At 40.5% G+C, this 17,963-nt stretch overlaps 1 protein-coding gene and 1 long non-coding RNA gene across 11 annotated transcripts in view; one reads left to right on the forward strand and one right to left on the reverse strand.

The window, feature by feature from the left end:
• The window catches only part of elf2a (E74-like factor 2a (ets domain transcription factor)), a 124,359-nt gene that overhangs the window by 87,963 nt on the left and 18,433 nt on the right, over nucleotides 1-17,963 (forward strand). For 7 of the 10 annotated variants that reach the window (XM_048595456.1, XM_048595434.1, XM_048595437.1 and 4 more), the window contains 3 exons: nucleotides 2,866-2,979; nucleotides 15,367-15,540; nucleotides 17,146-17,232. In XM_048595456.1, the coding sequence (XP_048451413.1) occupies nucleotides 2,866-2,979; nucleotides 15,367-15,540; nucleotides 17,146-17,232 (375 nt within the window). The remainder of the gene's footprint in view (nucleotides 1-2,865; nucleotides 2,980-15,366; nucleotides 15,541-17,145; nucleotides 17,233-17,963) is intronic. The other 3 variants (XM_048595462.1, XM_048595468.1, XM_048595477.1) reach the window with 1 other exon arrangement.
• Nucleotides 1,593-15,463, reverse strand: LOC125482897. Its single transcript, XR_007261890.1, has 5 exons — nucleotides 15,359-15,463; nucleotides 11,610-11,851; nucleotides 8,002-8,123; nucleotides 2,847-2,957; nucleotides 1,593-2,248 (listed from the first exon to the last, which is right to left on the reverse strand). It is a non-coding gene; the product is annotated as an uncharacterized LOC125482897 (long non-coding RNA).

Raw genomic sequence — 17,963 nt, forward strand, 5'->3', positions numbered from 1 at the left:
TGTTGAGAGATTCACCTTTGTTTTGCTTTTGCAGCTGGGTTAAAGTGTTTGCTTCACCAGGGTTGCATTGCTACTAAAATTGGTGCAGAAGCTGAGCAGACTGTATTAACCTCTGGAACTATAGTGTGCAGCCTTGGTATTCCTTTTGATCTTCAACTGACCTTTCAGCCTCTCACTCAGCGCTGGACTGTGATTGAGCTTTTTCACCTCTTCACCCTCCTTTACTGCTTGTCTTTGTTTGAGATCACAAACTTTTGGAGCGCTGCTCTTTCGTTTCACCTGACAAAGGAGCAGTGCTTTGAAAGCATGTGATTTCAAATAAACGTGTTGAACTATAACTTGGTGTCATGTGACTTCACTCCCCAGTCCAACACCGATGCCTCCACATCATGTCTTAGTTTCAGCAGTTACCTTACTCATCCACACTTTGAGCAATCAGTTTAGAACTGACCTCCCTACCTCCTGCCTTCAGAACCAAGGCAGTTTCCATCTTGTGAAGGAGGTACAATTTCCGGATAACTTACAAACATTAAGCACAGTTGCAGTTGTATCATTTGGGAATAATCTCATGCTGCAGAGTGTGCTTGGAATCAAAACGCTTCAATTCTCATTTTCATTGTGTTTCTAAGAAGTTTACCTTTCAATAAATTTCACCTTGTGAGTGTTGAATGACACTAAAGTATAGTGGCCTTTCTCCTGTGTGAATATGTATGAACACAGTTTAATTAGATCTTTTAGTGCTCCATAATTTTGGCCCCTTTTACCTCGATTCTGGTCAGATGCTGATAAAGCTGTGATAGTTAAGTTTTCCATGCCTCTAATTTCTGGTTTCATTTTATGTTATTATCTTTTGCAGTAGAGTTACGATGACATAGAAAATGTATTGCATTTCTGCTTGTAGCTTAGAAGTTTGAAACGGGTCAGAGAGTGGACCTGACTAAACACTGCTAATGTATTTTGCTTAAGGAGTTTTTTTTTTCTGTTTAAAATGGAAGCCTTGGGAAACCAAATGCTTTTTGAAACCGGGCTCATTTAAATTCTGGCAACTAGTTAGAGGTGGAAGCTGGTTTTGGTTACTGCTTCTTTACAGCTGTTACATATCTGGACAGTGGCCTTTTAAAGGCAGATGTTATTCTCCAGTTAACTTCCTATTCGTTTGAGTTCCAACCGTCTCATAAATCTGAACGTGTGGTTTCTAGTTTCCCAAAAAAGAAAGGACGGAACTACTTCACTTTGACAACACTTGTTACTTTTACTATGTTGTGCTTTCGGGACAAAATGATGTTGGGCTGCAGATGTCTGAATGTACAGCCTCAGGCTGGTTGGTTGGCATTTACTCTGAGTGTGACAGTCTTGGCAGACTGATACGAGCATTAATCCACTTTGTAGTCAATTTTTATTTTTCAAATTACGCACCTCTTTGTCAGAATTGTGGCAGGAATTGCATCAACTGCTGATGTCACCTTAGTTGAAGTGCATCCCAGAATTTAATTCACTAACTACTGCAGTTTCTTTTCTTTCGAAGGTTGCTTTCAATTGTTTTCCAAGAGCAAACCTCACGAGGACCTGTATGCAGATGACATAGAGGCCATTTGACATGTGTCAGTATGTGTCAGTACATTTTCTGGCAGCATTCTAGCCATGGAGCAATGTTTAAAGTCTGCTTTATTTATTATTGAATTTATTTATTTCTGAATTATTGTGCGGCAAGGCTGCTGTGCAAAAATTGAAAAATAAATTCATGGCTGCTGTGCAATACTGAGATTTTTCTCTGCTTTGAAAGTGTTGGATACTGTGCTTGCACTAGGCAATGGGAGGGAGCATAAATGGTACTTGTATGCAACAATTCTGGGAGAGGTTTCTTCACAGATAACATGGATCACGTGTTTTGTACAATTATCTGTTTTGTGGTGTAGCATTACATACAGATTTCCAGTTTGTGTCTATTAATTGACTGCTCCAAACCAGGACAGTTGCACAAGATTTAATGGCGAACTTCTTTTTACAGGAGCCAATTCATTCATTCTCAGTTGTTGATGGCACATATCTACGGAAGATCCTTAACTTTTTAGTTTTGTCTTCCTTGGTACTTTGCAAGGTGAAAAATATCAGTGTTGGAAAATTTCTCGTTCTTCTGCTTTCGCCATGCAGAGTTAGCAGGAAGCAGTCCATATTTAGTATGCTCCCTCAAGAAGATGCCTCAGAGCCATTTGTTCTGTTTCCCAACTTGTCAGTCATTTATGTAGCTCTGTGAACGAGATTACCCAACACATTCTGAACTGTACGCACCTTTGTATCTCCCAATGGGTTATTCTCATTAGGCACTGTCTAAATTCCTCCTAACTGTACAAGTATGAAAGAAAGTAGGCATTTGTCTATCCTGGATTCTAATTTATTTATGAAACACTGGAAGATCTGTATGCTTTCCTGTTGGTACTCTATTGCATTCCCCCAGTCCTAATTGAGCAATATTTCCAAACAAGGGCTTTGTTTTGCTTCTCTTGTTAGTTTAACAGCAAATGCGTCTCGCCAAGCTTGTCCTGACATCTTCCAAATTAGATGGAGTTGCATAGCCATGTGTTTGTAACTGTTGTCGCTCGAAAGGCAGATCAGAAGTTGGGGCTCAACTGCAAGTAGGCAGGAGCTCAGAATTAGAATTTCACCAGCTCGTGTTGGAGGAGTGGGAATGTGGGAAGGGATTCGTGGAAAGTTATAGTGTTAAGTAACTTTGTGTCAAAAATTGTATTTAAAGACGAGTCTGTGAAAAGATTTAAAAAAAAATGGCAACTTCAGCCTCTCGTATTCTGCTAACTTAAAATCTTAATACAATACTTTGGCTTACGCACTGTTTTCTTAATTTCACAGTCGAAGCATCTGTCCATAGCAGTCATGTCCACTGTACAGATAAGACGATTGAGGCAGCAGAGGCATTACTCCATATGGATTCTTCAACCAGCCTGAGGGATGACAAGAATAGTGGTATGTAACCTCTTTCCCAAGTTTAAAGGTTTACTCTCAAACGTGCAAAGTAAAGTCTATCTTGTACAACCCATACCTCCTCTTTTACCCTTTGAATAAGTTTCAGATTATTATTATTTCATGAATGTTTGTTTGATATGAGGGTTAATGTCCTTTCAAAAGGTAGATCTTCTGGTGCTGAATTATTCTCGCTGCAAAGTTGTTGACATCATTGAAATTCTCTTCTTTGTCAGAAGTTAGGGCAAATTGCTTCACCTGAATTCTGCCTCAGTTGTAATTAATTTACAGAATGTGGCCCATGAGATCAGTCTATAAATCACAGAATTTGAACCGACTGTGCTGACTGCAAAAATCATATTGGAGTCGTATTGAAGAGATTGTATTAAAGTTTGTGGGCACAGTGCACTTTGGTCGTTGGAGCCTTTTCAGGACTAAGAATGTTATTGAGAGAGCTTTTAACTTGCAGTGTGTGTTTTGCAGCAGTTGCCTCGAATAAAAGCTCTTCAGGGAAGATAGACCCAGTGGACTTGGTTTGTGCTCTCATTTGTAACCTTGGGGTCAGAAATACCTAAGGTTTCTATCAAAATTACTGAAATCATCAACCTCATTCAGAATCCATCGTTGGAAAGATTTGGGTTTAATTTTTCTTGTTCTACACTTTTAATTTATAGAGAACTGTTTGTGTCACGGAAATTCTTTCTTCTGTCTTAAAGTCTTTGCTCAGTAGTTAGGCCTTGGTGTGAAATGAGGTCCACGTTTGTTGAGTGTTATTCACGGAGCCCTTGCAATGTAGCACTTAGCCTCAGTGTGCTTGTACTGGAGAGGGAACATTCAATAATTTCCGAAGCCCAAGACTAATGGGGTCGGTTGACAGCTAGTAGCACCTGTTGTCTGAAGAAAGTAAAGCTATTTCAGCTTAAAGCATATCTGTGTTTGAACAGTTTGGAGGAGGGCCGTTGGTGGATTAGTGAGGGCGACTGATTTATTGGCTGGTTGAAGTAGCGATAGAAACATGAATAGACGCAAACTGAGAGGCCCTTCGCGTGATACTTCAATTAACATTTTGGTGGTGGTGTCCTCAAAGATTTGGCTTGTGGTGTCCGTTAGAGCGTATCATTGGATGGTTGGACTGAGGAGGAAGCCAAGAATTTTAATCAGCAAATGCAATTTTTGAAGGAGACATGTCAACATCTCTGAAATCTTTTGCAGATTTCCATTTGCTCTGTGCTTCAGATTTGCTGTGTGGATGCTGATATGTTTTCCTAGGCAGACATGAAGTTCTTCTCTACAAAGAAAAAAGGAACAGGGCTAGATCCTTAAAGCCCACTTCACCACTCAGTGAGATCCTAGTTGATCTTCTATCTTAACTGCATCTTCCAACACTATTCCCGTATTCCTTGACTTCCTTACTATCTAATAATTTCTCAATCTTTGACTTGACTATGTTAAAGTATCGAGTTTCCACAGCATCACTGGGTATGTATTCCAACCCTGTGAGCAAAGAAATTTGTTTCTGATCTCATTGTATGAGGCTGCCCCTTACTGCGAGACAGCCATCTCTAGTTCCAGGTTTCCCTGTCAGGAGAAACATCCACCCTGTTTCACCCATAAAGAATTTTATACTTCAGTCAGATCGTTACTGCTTCATCTAAACTCCAGAATTTGTCTCGTAAGGAAATCTCGTCTGTCCAGGAACCAGTTCAGTTAACCTTTGTTATGCTGTCTCTACATCCTTCCTTCGATTAAACAGTGCAGAATGATGTATCATACTCTGTGTGGTCTGACCAAAGCTCTGTACAATTTCAATAAGACTTCCTTCCTCTCACATACCAATCTCTTTTATAGTAAAAGCTGTAAATAATTGACATTTCTAATTGCTTGCCGCACATTCACATTGTGGTTGACAAAGAAGGATATCGAAGTCCCGATGTATACTGATGTACCACAAACTCAAACCTGTTTGTAAAACAAAACTGATTTCTACCTATCCTACAAAAATTAGTAACTTCACATTTCTCTACATTATATGCCAGTTGCCATGTTCTTGCCCACTCAGTCTGTTTACGTCCCTCTGCAGCCTCTTTGTGTCCTCTTTTCAGTTTCACTTCCTACTTAAGTTTGGATCGTCATGAGTAAGTTTGGATGCGTTACATTTGGTACCTTGCTTGAAGCCATTGATTTGATTAGAATGGTTGACGTTCAAGCACCGATGCTGGTGGTAACCCACTAGTTGCAGCAGTTGTGATAATGGTTCCTGATCTCATATAGCTGAAAATCACTAAGTCTATGTGTTTATATTTGTCAACTGCTTTCAATTATGATTACTACTAATCATTAAACATACTTTAAATACTTTTCTGTTACCATTTTTATCCTAGTTCACTCAAAATTCAAAGTATCGGGTTTTTATTTGGAACTCGAGTAACAATAAATTTATTATTTGCAATGCTTTTTACATCTTAATTCCTTTCTTAATGGCTTTCATTGACAGTCACAGCCTCTCTCAAAAGCTAGTGGTTAAATCTGCTATTTTTCTTGGAGCTGTGAGCTGTATACTCAACTTTATTAATAGAATTACATAGAAATTGTAGCACAGAAACAACCCATACCAGTGCTCTACGAGTCTTCTCTCACCTAATTCAACGAATCCTATCAGCATTTCTTCTATTCCTTTCTCCCTTGTGCAATAATCTAGTTTCTCTTTAAAAACATCTTTGCTATTACTTCAACCACTTCACGTGGTAGGAAGTTTTACATTGTTGTTTGGTAGTACAGACTTTGAGTGTTGCTAAAAAAAGGCACATTTTCTTGAAGCTTTACATCCTGCACTCACTTTTCGCTTTTATAGTAGTGTTTCTTGCAAATTGTCCCAATGAGTACAAGATGAAAAGCTTTGACAAATGTATCTTCTATCATCGATACCCAAGTTCCACACTTTAACAATTCTCTGTGTAAAGAAGTTTCTCCTGAATTCTTCATGGGACTTAACAGCAACTGTTACAATTATGACCCTGAGTAATGGACCCAATCCCCTTCTCGTATCCCCTCAGAAGTGCCAAATATTTTCTCTGTCTCTCCTATCACATGCTTTCATGGTTTTAAAGATGTCTGTTGGGTCAATCCTTAGCTTTCTCTTCCAGAAAGGAGAATTTCTGTCTGTACAGTCCTTAGTACAGTTAAAACCAGACAAATTGTCATCCTTGTAAACCTTTTGTTTTCTGTGCCTTTTTAATGCCAATATGTTCAGAAAATAAGGTGTCAAAAAAACTATATAATACTCCAGTTATAGCCTAAGCAGGGCTGTACATCAACACAACTTCTTTTCTGTTTCTGTAGAAATAAATTCAGGGTCTTTTTTTTTGTGCCATTGTTAATATGCTACTATTTTTAATGTTTGTAGATCTATACCTCAAGATTAGTTTACTTCTACACTCCATTTAAATTGATAATTCTCCTTATTCTTCGTACCAAAATGTGCCATGTTATACTTGTCTACATTGAAATTTAATTTCCTTTTACATCATTCTTCAAATTTGCTTGAATATTGCCAGTTTTTTTCTGTGTTAATTATGCTTCAGTTTGATGTCACCGCAAATGTTTTCTGATTCCAAGTCAAAATCAGCACTAATCCCTATAGCGCATCGATCCTGTCCTTCTGTTGATTGTTCTGAAGGAGAGCCAGGTTGGACTCGAACTGTTAACTCTGCTTCTCTGTCCAAAGATGCTGTCAGACCTGCTGAGTTCCTTGACCATTTTTTGTTTTTAATATTTCCTTCCTTCTGTCAGTCTGAGTAAAACTACCTTTTAGCATCTTTTGTTTGCTGCCTTTTAGCCATCTTGCCATCTGTTATACTATTTGACCTATTCTCTGCTTAATTATGAGTTTACCATGCACTTTACAGTTTAATTATATACTGTATGCTTACTTTTTCAGCATGCATCCAGACTAGCAACTGCATTGATTAAATGCTTTCCTCAAGCCTTTCGCCCTTCTAGCTTTCCTTCAAGTTTTGAAAAACGAGAGCCTGTTTCAGAAGTTTTATTTACGTTGATGATTCAAAAAGCTGAATGAATGTGTCTGCAAAAATGATTTTCTGATTTTAATAAGATTGTACCGCTTCTATTTTGTATCTGATAAACTAGAATATGCATGAAGAGCACTTGGTGTTACCGAGAGTTGATGTCCTCATGTGTCATTTAATTAGTTTATCTCCTGTAACGTCCAACTCGGGAGAATTGTGGCCAGGTGTAGTTCTGAGTTGCAGTGGAGTTGAAGACAATGTTCCTTTGAATGTTTAACTGTGTGCAGTCCCTTTTACCTGTCTATGCGCTGCACTTACCATAGAGAAAGTGTCAGTTATAACCAGACCTAATATCATCCTCATAAATCTTTATTTTTTGTGCCTTTTTAATATCGATATGTCCAGATAAAAAGGCAACAAAAACAAGACACTAGTTGTAGCTTAACCAAGGCCCTATGTTAACACTGCTGCCTGTGTGGAATCCTCCAGGCAGCCCTGGTGCCCAGGCAACTTGTCAGGAGGATTGGTTAAAGGGCACTGGGGATTATTGAATGAATGCCAACGAAGGGCCATTTTACTGGATGGGGAGGTACGTAGGGTGGAAGTGGGAGGCAGTGTTTAATGATAGAGTTGGAAAGATGAAAATGGCTGGGCTAGTAAGATATTCTTATATGGAGAGAGGCTGAAAGCCACTATGAAGAGTGTGGTGCCCTGAACTGGCAAAATTTTTTTGTTAACAAGGGGTATTTAGAAAGAAAGCTAGAAATTCAGAATTTATGTTTTTGTTAAAGTAAAACTTTTCAAGTGTTCAGAAATGCTTGCAAAATGGTGTCAAGATTGGCCAGGGAAGACTATCTGGGCCTGGAACCCTGATGTAAAGAGTTCTGACTGGAATCAATTGCAAAAAACCTCAAGGCCTTTCTTTGCAAAATTCAATCCTCTTATGAGAAGTAAGAGGGGGAAAAAAAAAAGGTTGGTTACAACTTTTAAAAATGCCTACCTTTACCCGTGCAGCCGAGTTGGATTTCTGACTGCGTAAATGCTGGTTGAGTTCTGACACTTTAATTGGGTGCCAGCTTACGGCTGCTCGCTTTACAATAGCAGGTCCTGTGGCGGGGACACCTAGTGGCCAAATGTAGACATTTTAGCATGGCAAATGTAACTCTCTTTTCAAACTAGGAACGTGACAAGTTTATTGACTTTTCATTTCAATCCAATGTACAAGCTTATCAGATATACTATGAAGTTGTTTGTATTAGTCAGAGGAAATTGCCTATATTTTTCCTATTAATATAGAATGCTGAAGGTGATTCTGACGTGACCGAGTGAATCAGTAGGAATCTCGGTCATTATTGTAACAATTGTGCTGTAGTGCACAAAGTGGAGGAGGTGAAAGCACGCATTACTGTAACGCGAGATAGTGGGAACTGCCGATGTTGGAGAATCTGAGATAACAAGGTGTAGAGCTGGATGAACACAACAGGCCCAGCAGCATCGGAGGAGCAGGAAAGCTGACATTTCTTCTAGACCCTTCTTCAGAAATGGGGGAGGGGAAGGGGATTCTGAAATAAATAGAGGTGGGGGGTGTATGGAATATGGATAAAGGAGCAGATAGGTGGAGAGGAGACAGACAGGTCAAAGAGGCGGGGATGGAGCCAGTAAAGGTGAGTGTAGGTGGGGAGTTAGGGAGAGGATAGGTCAGTCCAGGGAGGACGGACAGGTCAAGGAGGCGGGATGAGGCTGGTAGGTGGGAGGAGGGGATAGGTGGGAGGAAGGACAGGTTAGGGAGGCAGGGACGAGCTGGGCTGGTTTTGGGATGCGGTCGGGGGACGGGAGATTTTGAAGCTTGTGAAGTCCACGTTGATACATTTGGTCTGCAGGGGATTCACCAAGCTTCAAACTCCCCGCCTACACTCACCTTTACTGGCTCCATCCCCACCTCTTTGACCTGTCTGTCTCCTCTCCACCTGTCTGCTCCTTTATCCATCTTCCATCCGCCTCCCCCTCTCTATTTATTTCAGAATCCCCTTCCCCTCCCCCGTTTCTGAAGAAGGGTCTAGACCCGAAACATCAGCTTTCCTGCTCCTCTGATGCTGCTTGGCCTGCTGTGTTCATCCAGCTCTACACCTTGTTATCTCATTACTGTAATCCATTGGTTCCAGTGTATAGCAATGACAGTATCCCCACCTTGAAGATCTTTCATTGTTCATGTTTTTGATGCTGTTTGTATTTGGGATCTCTTGGGTCTCAGGTCATTAGAAATTGCAAAATGTGAAAAATAACCATACCTCTTAGGTAATTAAATATGTCAATAAAATGTCTTAACCATTCTCTGATTCACTTGGCAATGTCAGAATCTCCTTGAGCCTTGTATGTTAATAGGAAAAATATAGGTAGTTTCCTCTGACCAATACAAACAACTTTTATAGTATATCTGATAAGCTTGTACACTACATTTGCATCACAATCGCTAGAAGTAATCAATAATGGAACATTTTATTGTGAAGCTCTCATGTGGGATCCATGTATGTCGTGTTCAGTGATCACTTTCATTAACCAAGTTTAAGACTGAATCACTTTATTTTGTCACTTTGTTGTCTAAAATGGGGGGGGGAGGAAAAAACCTGTTTATTTTAAAGTGAAGGAATTGTGCTCTCGCACTCTCTTTCTCTCTCGCTCGCTGTCTATTGTGATTTCGATGTTACTTGCTGTTTCGTGCACTCTCGCCCTCGCATTCCCTCTCGCTTGCACGCTCGTTCTCATGGTGACTTTCGCTCTCCCTCTTGCTATCTCCTGTTCTTGCTTTCTCTCCCATTCTTGCAGTCTTGCTCTTTGTTCTCTCACTCTCTGTCATGTGTTCACCCTGTCAAACTATTCCAGTTCTCTGGGAGGTTTCTAGTGGGTTGGAAACCTGCTAAAGTCATGCCTTTGTTCCAGACAGGAGGGAAATTGGCCAATCAGCCCAATATCTGTTATTGTGAAACAGTAGATTTTTATTCAGGAAGCAATAGCAGGCCATTTAGAAAAGCTTAACGCAATCAGAGTCGGCATGGTTTTGTGAAAGGGAAATGCATTTTGACAAATTTGCTTGAGTTCCTGAACGATATGATGAGCACAGTTCATGAAGGGGAACCAGCAGGCGTAATCATAGCTTCCCTACAGCATGGAAGCAGGCTGTTCGGCCCATCAAGTTATCACTGACCCTCCGAAGAGCGTCCCAGGAAACCCCCCACCCCCCACTCCCCACTTCCTATTCCTGTACCCATCCATTTCTCATGGCTAACCCACCTAAGCCTACACATTCCTATGAACTATGGGCGATCCATCTAACGGGAAACCAGAGGAGAACGTGCAAACACCACATGGATTGAATTGAACCTGGCACCCTGGGCGTTGTGAGGCGGCGGTGCTGACCATTGAGCTACCATGCTGCCCAAAATGTATTAGGATTTTTGGAAGACATCAGTAAGGTGCTGCAAAAAAAAGGTGATTGCTCAAGATGGGAGCTCCTGTTTTACCACCCATCGCATCCCCCCCCACAACCCTGTTGCTGCACCAGGATCTTTTACGTGTATCCGAAAGGTGCAGGCAGGTCTTTGATTTGACAACTTTTATAAAAGCAACAACTTTTGCCTCTGTATTGCTCCCTCAGGACTGCATTGAAGTATCTGCATGAGTGAGGCTTGAACTCTCCAGTTCCTTTCTTGCAGATCCTAGGTGAGGAAGGAGGAGGTTAAAGACGGATTCTTTGCAAGTGAAGTTGAAGTGAGGATTGATTAACTTGCAGAAGGCAGAGAGTCAGGTTTAGTGGCCCTTTTTCAGGTTTAAAACACTTGTCCAGTGCCACAAGGATCAGTCCTCGAGCCTCAGTTATTTACTATCTCTCTTGCACTCTGCCATTAATATAACCAAATTTGCTGCTTAAACATAAATAGCTCAGAGGTTAGGCTGTGATGATGGTAAAAGGTTATTTGTGAGGGGATGTAGATAGGTTGAGTGAGTGGGCAGAAACTCGGCGAATGGAGCTTAATGTATAAAAGCATGGTAGGAAGAATCAAAAAGCACGCTCATTTAACTTGGAGAGAAACTCCCAAAAGAAGTGGAGAGAGTGTACAAAATTAACATGGATGGTTGTCCAAGGCCAGAATCGAACCTGGATCCCCGGTCCTGTGAGGCAGTAGTGCTAACCACTGTGCCGCCCCTTATTAAAATAACCTTCAAATAGGGAGCCCTCAGTGACAGGAGACTTGACGGGCACTGCAGCTGAATGGGTTGAGGGCTCCCTCTGTAGTTGGAATAACAACAAACGCAGCCCAGAATACAGCAAGTACCAATTAGAGTTTGATACTAAACTTCCCTTCCAGGCCACAGTGCTGTTTTTCCCATTTGTCTGATTGCTGAACAATGGTTAAGTTGCTTAAACATGTTTATGTGACATTAAGCACAGACCTACATGATTTACTTTTGTCATGCAGGTATCCAGGTTTGACTCTGTAGAAGTTGTGGATAAAATATTTAGTTAAAGAGAAGGCTTTGGGGCAAAGCATGTCTATATTACTGGGAGCCAATCCTCATTTGAAATTGTTTGACAACATTATGTATACTCACAGATCTCATTGATAGGGAAGAACGTAATAAAAAAGTTTTGCTGGAAGCTTCCGCGACACTTGAGGGTGCTGATGGATTTAGAAGTATATAAAACAAAAATCAGATGTCATCTGTTGGGCACATTTCCTGATTTGCATCTGTAGTCTTGAAGTACGGAGTGTTTCTGAGATGATACTTGCTAAAGTTTTTGAAGCCCTTTCACCAAACAAGAATTCGACTCCTGGTGACTTGCAGCAGCTCCGCTGTGTAATTAAGGTGAACGGTCAGCTTACACACACACACACACACACACACACACACACACACACACACACACACACACACACACACACACACACACGCCTCAGCAACAGAATGATGTTCTATGTGTTACGGTATAATGCTTGTGTGGCTTTAAAACTGCATATTCTGTTTACTAAGAAATGATTGTAATCTTGGCTTATTGCTTCTGAATTGTAGCCAGGATCTGATAGTTTCGTTTTTGTCAAAGAGTTCTGGATGATTACAGGATGTTGATAGGGAGATATTGCAACAAAACAGTGCTCAGTATGTAATGTATGAATAATGTCAGAAGACGAGCAGATCCCTTGCAGTATTTTTGAGTAATACATCTGTTTACTGTACAATTCTAGGTTTTACACTGCCTACTGAATGATATATTCTGTTTCTGCATACGTTTTGCTCATTTTTTAAAATAAAACTTCTCCTGCAAATGCTTCCTCTCTTGCCTCTTTCCTCTCTCTCTTTGTTCTTCCCCCTCTCTCATTGCTGCACCAGGATCTTTTATGTGTATCCGAAAGGTGCAGGCAGGTCTTTGATTTGACAACTTCTACAAAAGCAGCAACTTCTGCCTCTATTGCTCCCTCAGGACTGCATTGAAGCATCTGCGTGAGTGCGGCTTGAACTTTCAAGTTCCTTTCTTGCAGATCCTAGGTGAGGGAGGAGGAGTTCAAAGACGGATTCTTTGCAATGAAGCTGCAAAGGGAGGAATGAGAAACCATTGACCAGGTTTAATAGGTAGAAATGGAACTAAACCAGGATAATGGAGGAGAGGCATTGGAGGATGACTATGTGGTTGATTTTGGCCAAAGGCTGCAGAGCAGCCAATTTACTTTTTAAAATTGTTAGTTTTGAACAGGAATCCATCCTGCTGCTGGTGCATTCTATTCTAGTTGGTTGGAACAGTTTTCCTCAATTAGAGGGACCTGCTCCTGGTTTGCAACTGCATTTCATGAAGATTGAACCCTCTATTTTGAAAGAAGGGAATTGCATCTATTCCACACTTTAACATCCTCTAGACTTGCTAAAATACTTCATGTTCAATCAATAGTCAGCATTGAGACAGCAGAGAATCCCAGAGAAATCATTGCGGCAAATGGCTGGCTATTCTTTCTTCTGTTTACCATGCCTCACTTAGCTCAAACAAAAGACTGAGGGAAATCTGTTCCTCTTTGAGCCATGTCATGGCATTTTCGAAGGCTAATTTGGAGTTATTGCAAAGTGTGGCTTAATGCATCACCCAAAGAGAAAGCCACAGGCATTACAGAGAAGTGTCAGCCTGTTTTTACATGCTCATGTTTTGGGAGAAACATGAACCCATAACCTTCTGACCAGTTAAGTTTAGTTGCTGACAAGCTGATAAGTAATTAATTTTGCCTGCAGAACTTATTGGTCTCAGAAATAGATTCTCTAGATTCTGGAACCGTTACCTACAGACTGGAGGATTTCTAGTGTAACTCTACTGTTTAAAAATGGAGCTCGAGAGCAAATGGAATCATAGACTGGTTAGCCTGATAAAGGGAAAATGCTAAAAGTCCAGTATAAAAGATTTAATGGCAGTTTAGTTGGAAAACCGGGACAGAATTGGACAGAATCAGTGTGGATTACAACAGGGAAATCATGCTTGATAAATCTACTAGAATTTTTCAAGGATGTAACTAGTAGGGTTGATAAGGGAGTGCCAGTGGATGTGGTTTACTTGGACTTCCAGAAGGGTTTCGCTAACGTCCTATATAAGAGATTAGCCTGAAAAATTAAAGTGAATGGATTGGGGTAGGGTACTGACATATATACAGAACTGGCTGGAAACAAACGAAGGAATAAGTGGGAAGAGGGTACTGAGGTGGATTTTAAGCCGTAATTATGTTGAATTGCAGATCAGGGTCAGAATACCAGAATGGCCTACTGCTGCTCCTCCTTCCTATGTTTCTGTGACACTCTGAATTGATTGCGCTTTTAATAGGGGGATAATTTGATTCTGAAATGTTAGTTCTGGGGGATGTACTCTGAGGCACTGAATTTCTATAATAATTTCTATTTTGACCAATTGTTGCAGATGAACAGCATCACTGAGGTGATGCCAGATTGGCTGCATGTAGTCTAGGTCAGGTTAAAGTAACTGTGGCATGCTAGCCTGTTTGTCAAAGCACAGGAGAAGGATAAGGAGGTGTACCTTAGGGAGATTTGTGGAAAAGCACGAGGGAAGAGGCGGAGGATTAAAGAAAGTTTTTAGCTTTATTGTTTCCTTTCAGTTTAAAGAAAACACTTGGAATTGATTAGTTGTTGAGATCAATCACTTGCACATCTTTAGTTAATTGATTGCTCCCTGCCCAAATAAGCTATCATTTTGGAGCATGTCTCCTGTTGCAATCACGTACATAAAGAACTTGCCCAGATTGCTTGAGTGAAACTTAAAACCTCTTGTTAACTGTTTTTAAGCAATTTAATTAATTTATCATTGTTTTGCATGAATCCTGTGAAATTAGCAGTTTATTCATTTACTCAGCCCCGAATTTTCCAAGTATTTTCAGTAATTTTGCAGACATTGCATGGCATATCGTCATGACTGAGCTGCTAATCCTTCTGTCTTTTAGCCAAGTTATTGTGTGGTCAGTTGAAATTGCATAAAAGAATACTTTAAAAGTTGTCCTTTACATTAGACGATTGAATTACAATGTTTCAGCGCGAGTTTATTGTTTTCATCAGCTCTTAACAACATTTTGAGCTTCTTAAGTCACATTGTATGTTTTTAAAACAGTGTTTTATCAATTTGTATAATGTTGAGCTGTGGATATGCACCAGTCTTGGCTTCCAAAGTTAAGATTTATCTATCAATGGGCACGACCACAGAGAGAGCAATAAAGCAGTTAGCTATGAGACATTAAAATTTTCAATTGGGTTTGTTTTTGAGAGATCTCACTTTTTTTCTTAAATGTTGTGTGCAGACAAGTCTACAATGCCATTAACCTCCCTGACTTGCAAATCAGCAAACTGCAATTCCCCTTTTGATTTGATTAAATTACTTGATTTAGACTCCTACTCCTTATTGCTCGAACTGCTCTTTCAGGATTAAGTAACATGGTTTAGACACTATTCCACTTTAGTCTTGCTCCTTGTGGATTGATCAGTGCTTGAGGTACAAGCCAGCATAAAATGATACTACCTGGGAACCTGTGATGAATGTAAAGAGATATTTTTGCTCCACTTAAAAGGTGAGACCTCCTATACCCAATTCCTTGCTGCTTTGAGGCAGTTTATGATTATTTAGGAAACGTTTTGGATTGTAACAAGGAAGGGCATTGATTTATCAAAGACGGAGGTAACTTTGTTGGAAAGTGTACCGAGTTGAGTTGAGTACTGGGTATGAAATGTGCTGTGTCTTTAAGGCCATTTATTTTTATTTAAAGGATATCAGTAAGGTATGAATAACAAAATCTTCACCTTTGTTAAGTTTAATCTTTGAAACTTACTTGTGCAGTCCAGGTATTCGTGCCCCCCTGTGTGTCGACCCCAGAATTTGTCCATGCTGCCATGAGGCCTGATGTGATCACGGAGACCGTCGTGGAAGTGTCGACAGAGGAGCCTGAGCCCATGGACACGTCTCCTGCGTTACCAATACTAGAAACCCCAGAGCCAACCAAAAAGAAGAAAGGTACAAAGCACTTTTTCAACATTGCAAGTAGTGAAATTTCCAACGAGTATCTGGACATTATCTCGAACAGGGCATGTTATCTGCAGTTTCTCGACAGTTTACACGTTTGTCTTCCTGAAAACATTTTAAGCTGAAAGTGATTAATACATGTAGTTTTGAACTCAGTAACATATGATATGATTTTTAAAAAAAACCCCTCTCTTTATTGGTAAGATTCCTTTGACAATTTTCAACTGACTTAATCTCAGCTGCAGGCCATAATGTTAAATTACCCCAGACTGGCATCATTTGACACTGCATTGAGTGAAATTACCAATTCAGTTGGCTGGTACAGGGAATGAAACTGTCTGTATTAATGCATTTTGAGATTTGCAATGAAGGTATAGTTAAGAGACTTTCGTGAGACTTCTTTACTCTATATCTGGCATCTGCAGAGGGTTAATTTTTCTTTTTGAGACTATGTATGAAAATTCCAGTCCCCAACATTGACATTTTGGATGCAAAAATTGAACAAAATATTCTTTTGCAAATGAGTACTTTAAGGTTAAAATGTGGTGCTGGGAAAGGCTTTTGAGTACTGATCTGCTGTCAACTACAGGGATGATTGATCGAGCCATCCATCTGGGTCTTTTGCTGCTGTGATTTTCAATGCGTTGTGATTGACAAGTCATGTAGCTTTAATCTATTTTGACTTGCCTGCCCAATGATCTTGACTTTAGATCAAAATTCTACCCCCTGAATGTGGATGAAGGTGTTGTCTTGTCTGACAAGGAATTAAATGTATGAAAAGACTCCCTGGTTTAATCCCCAACCTGTAAATCTTTGCTACTATCTGTCAAGGTAGGAGTTGAAATGCCACTGTTGGGTTTTGGGAGGGAGCTTGATGTCCTGCTAGAAAGTTTGCACCCAAATGAATGTCAGGCAACACTATGCTGTTATAATCCCAGAGACAGTAAGAACTGCAGATGCTGGAGTCAGAGATAACAATGTGGAGCTGGAGAAACACAGCAGACCAGGCAGCATCAGAGGAGCAGGAAAGTTGACGTTTTGGGTCGGGACCCTTCTTCAGAAAATCCCTCAGCCTTCCTGCTAAATCAGCTTTGAACACAGTTTCGCTTGGGCGCAACGTAAGGTACTGCAGGACTGTTTATGCCCATAGAGTTGAGTTTTAGTTGAAGTCTGTTTCCATTTTCTTTCAGGGATTGAGAACTTGAGAAACAGTGGGGTCTAAAATGCCTAAGAATTGGGAATTTGGGAAATGGGTGTTTTTTTCCCCCCCCCCTCAATTTGAGGCAAGTGCTTACAAGGCAATTTCACTGAAATTTTAAGTAATTTACTGTCAGGCTGAAGCCAGAATCAAATTAAGGTACTTTTTAAAAAAAAAAGTATCATTTTTTCATTTTATTAATAGAGTCGCCCTTTCAGCACTAATTCAAAATCAGCAGTAGCAAAACCACAGTCTGCTACGTTTTTTTTTGTTTGTAACCGGCCCATTCCTTTTTTGTTTGCAGCAGTTCAACTATATAATTGAACTGGGGCCAGAGTTGCCCTTTTCACTAATTTAGTGAGATTTATAGTAAACGAGCATTCCAATGTGTCTTACAGCTGGTCGAAAACCAAAGAACCAGCAGTCTGAGTTGCCTAATAGTCCGTCGGAACTGTCTGTGAAAAAGAAGGCTAGAGAAGGGAAGGGTAAGTGTAGCTGTCAAAAGGCGAATTCCCACACTGTCAAAACCACGGCAGGGGAGAGGGCGTGAATTCTAAGGATTTTGCACATTTCAGCAGATCAGGAAATTGATGGGGATGAACCTGGTTGAAAGTTCACCGCCAAACATTTAAATCCAGGTGATATTTTTGGAGGCGAAGCACTGTACCATCTGTAATCACACTAATGCGCCAATGTTAAGTTAATCACTGGTAGCTTGTTAGTGAGGTGACGGGAATGGTTTTCTTGGTATAAGACTACAAGCTGGGCAGTAGGGTCACCCACACTGAGATTAGAGATGCTGGTGTGTTGGTGAACCTGTATAACTAGTGAAATCTCTCTTTTCCTTGTGGAATTTATTTAGCTCAGCTGCCTGAAATACACTATCTTAAACCCTTCTGGCGCTTTTCACTTGCACTGGTTTTGCATTTTAATTGCTGGAAGATGTGGCTGTTGCAGAATGTCAACGCACATAACCGATAGGCGGGGACATTTATCTGCTGAAACTGAGCCAGGCAAACTCTTGGCTTCCATTCTCGATCTGGACTGAGTTTCTTCATCTCAGTCCATGCTGTTGTGTCGACAGGGTGAATGGACTCCGTTGGCCTCAGTGCCCAGACATTGGGATTGGACAATTGGCTGTTCGGTAGCTAATTAGCAGCCTCTGCTAAAAGTGGACAGTAGAACAGCGTTGCAGTCCTTTTGCAGTCAAATGGTT

This window comes from Rhincodon typus, chromosome 1 (assembly GCF_021869965.1).
Source record: "Rhincodon typus isolate 14 chromosome 1, sRhiTyp1.1, whole genome shotgun sequence".
Classification (NCBI taxonomy): Eukaryota; Metazoa; Chordata; class Chondrichthyes; order Orectolobiformes; family Rhincodontidae; genus Rhincodon; species Rhincodon typus.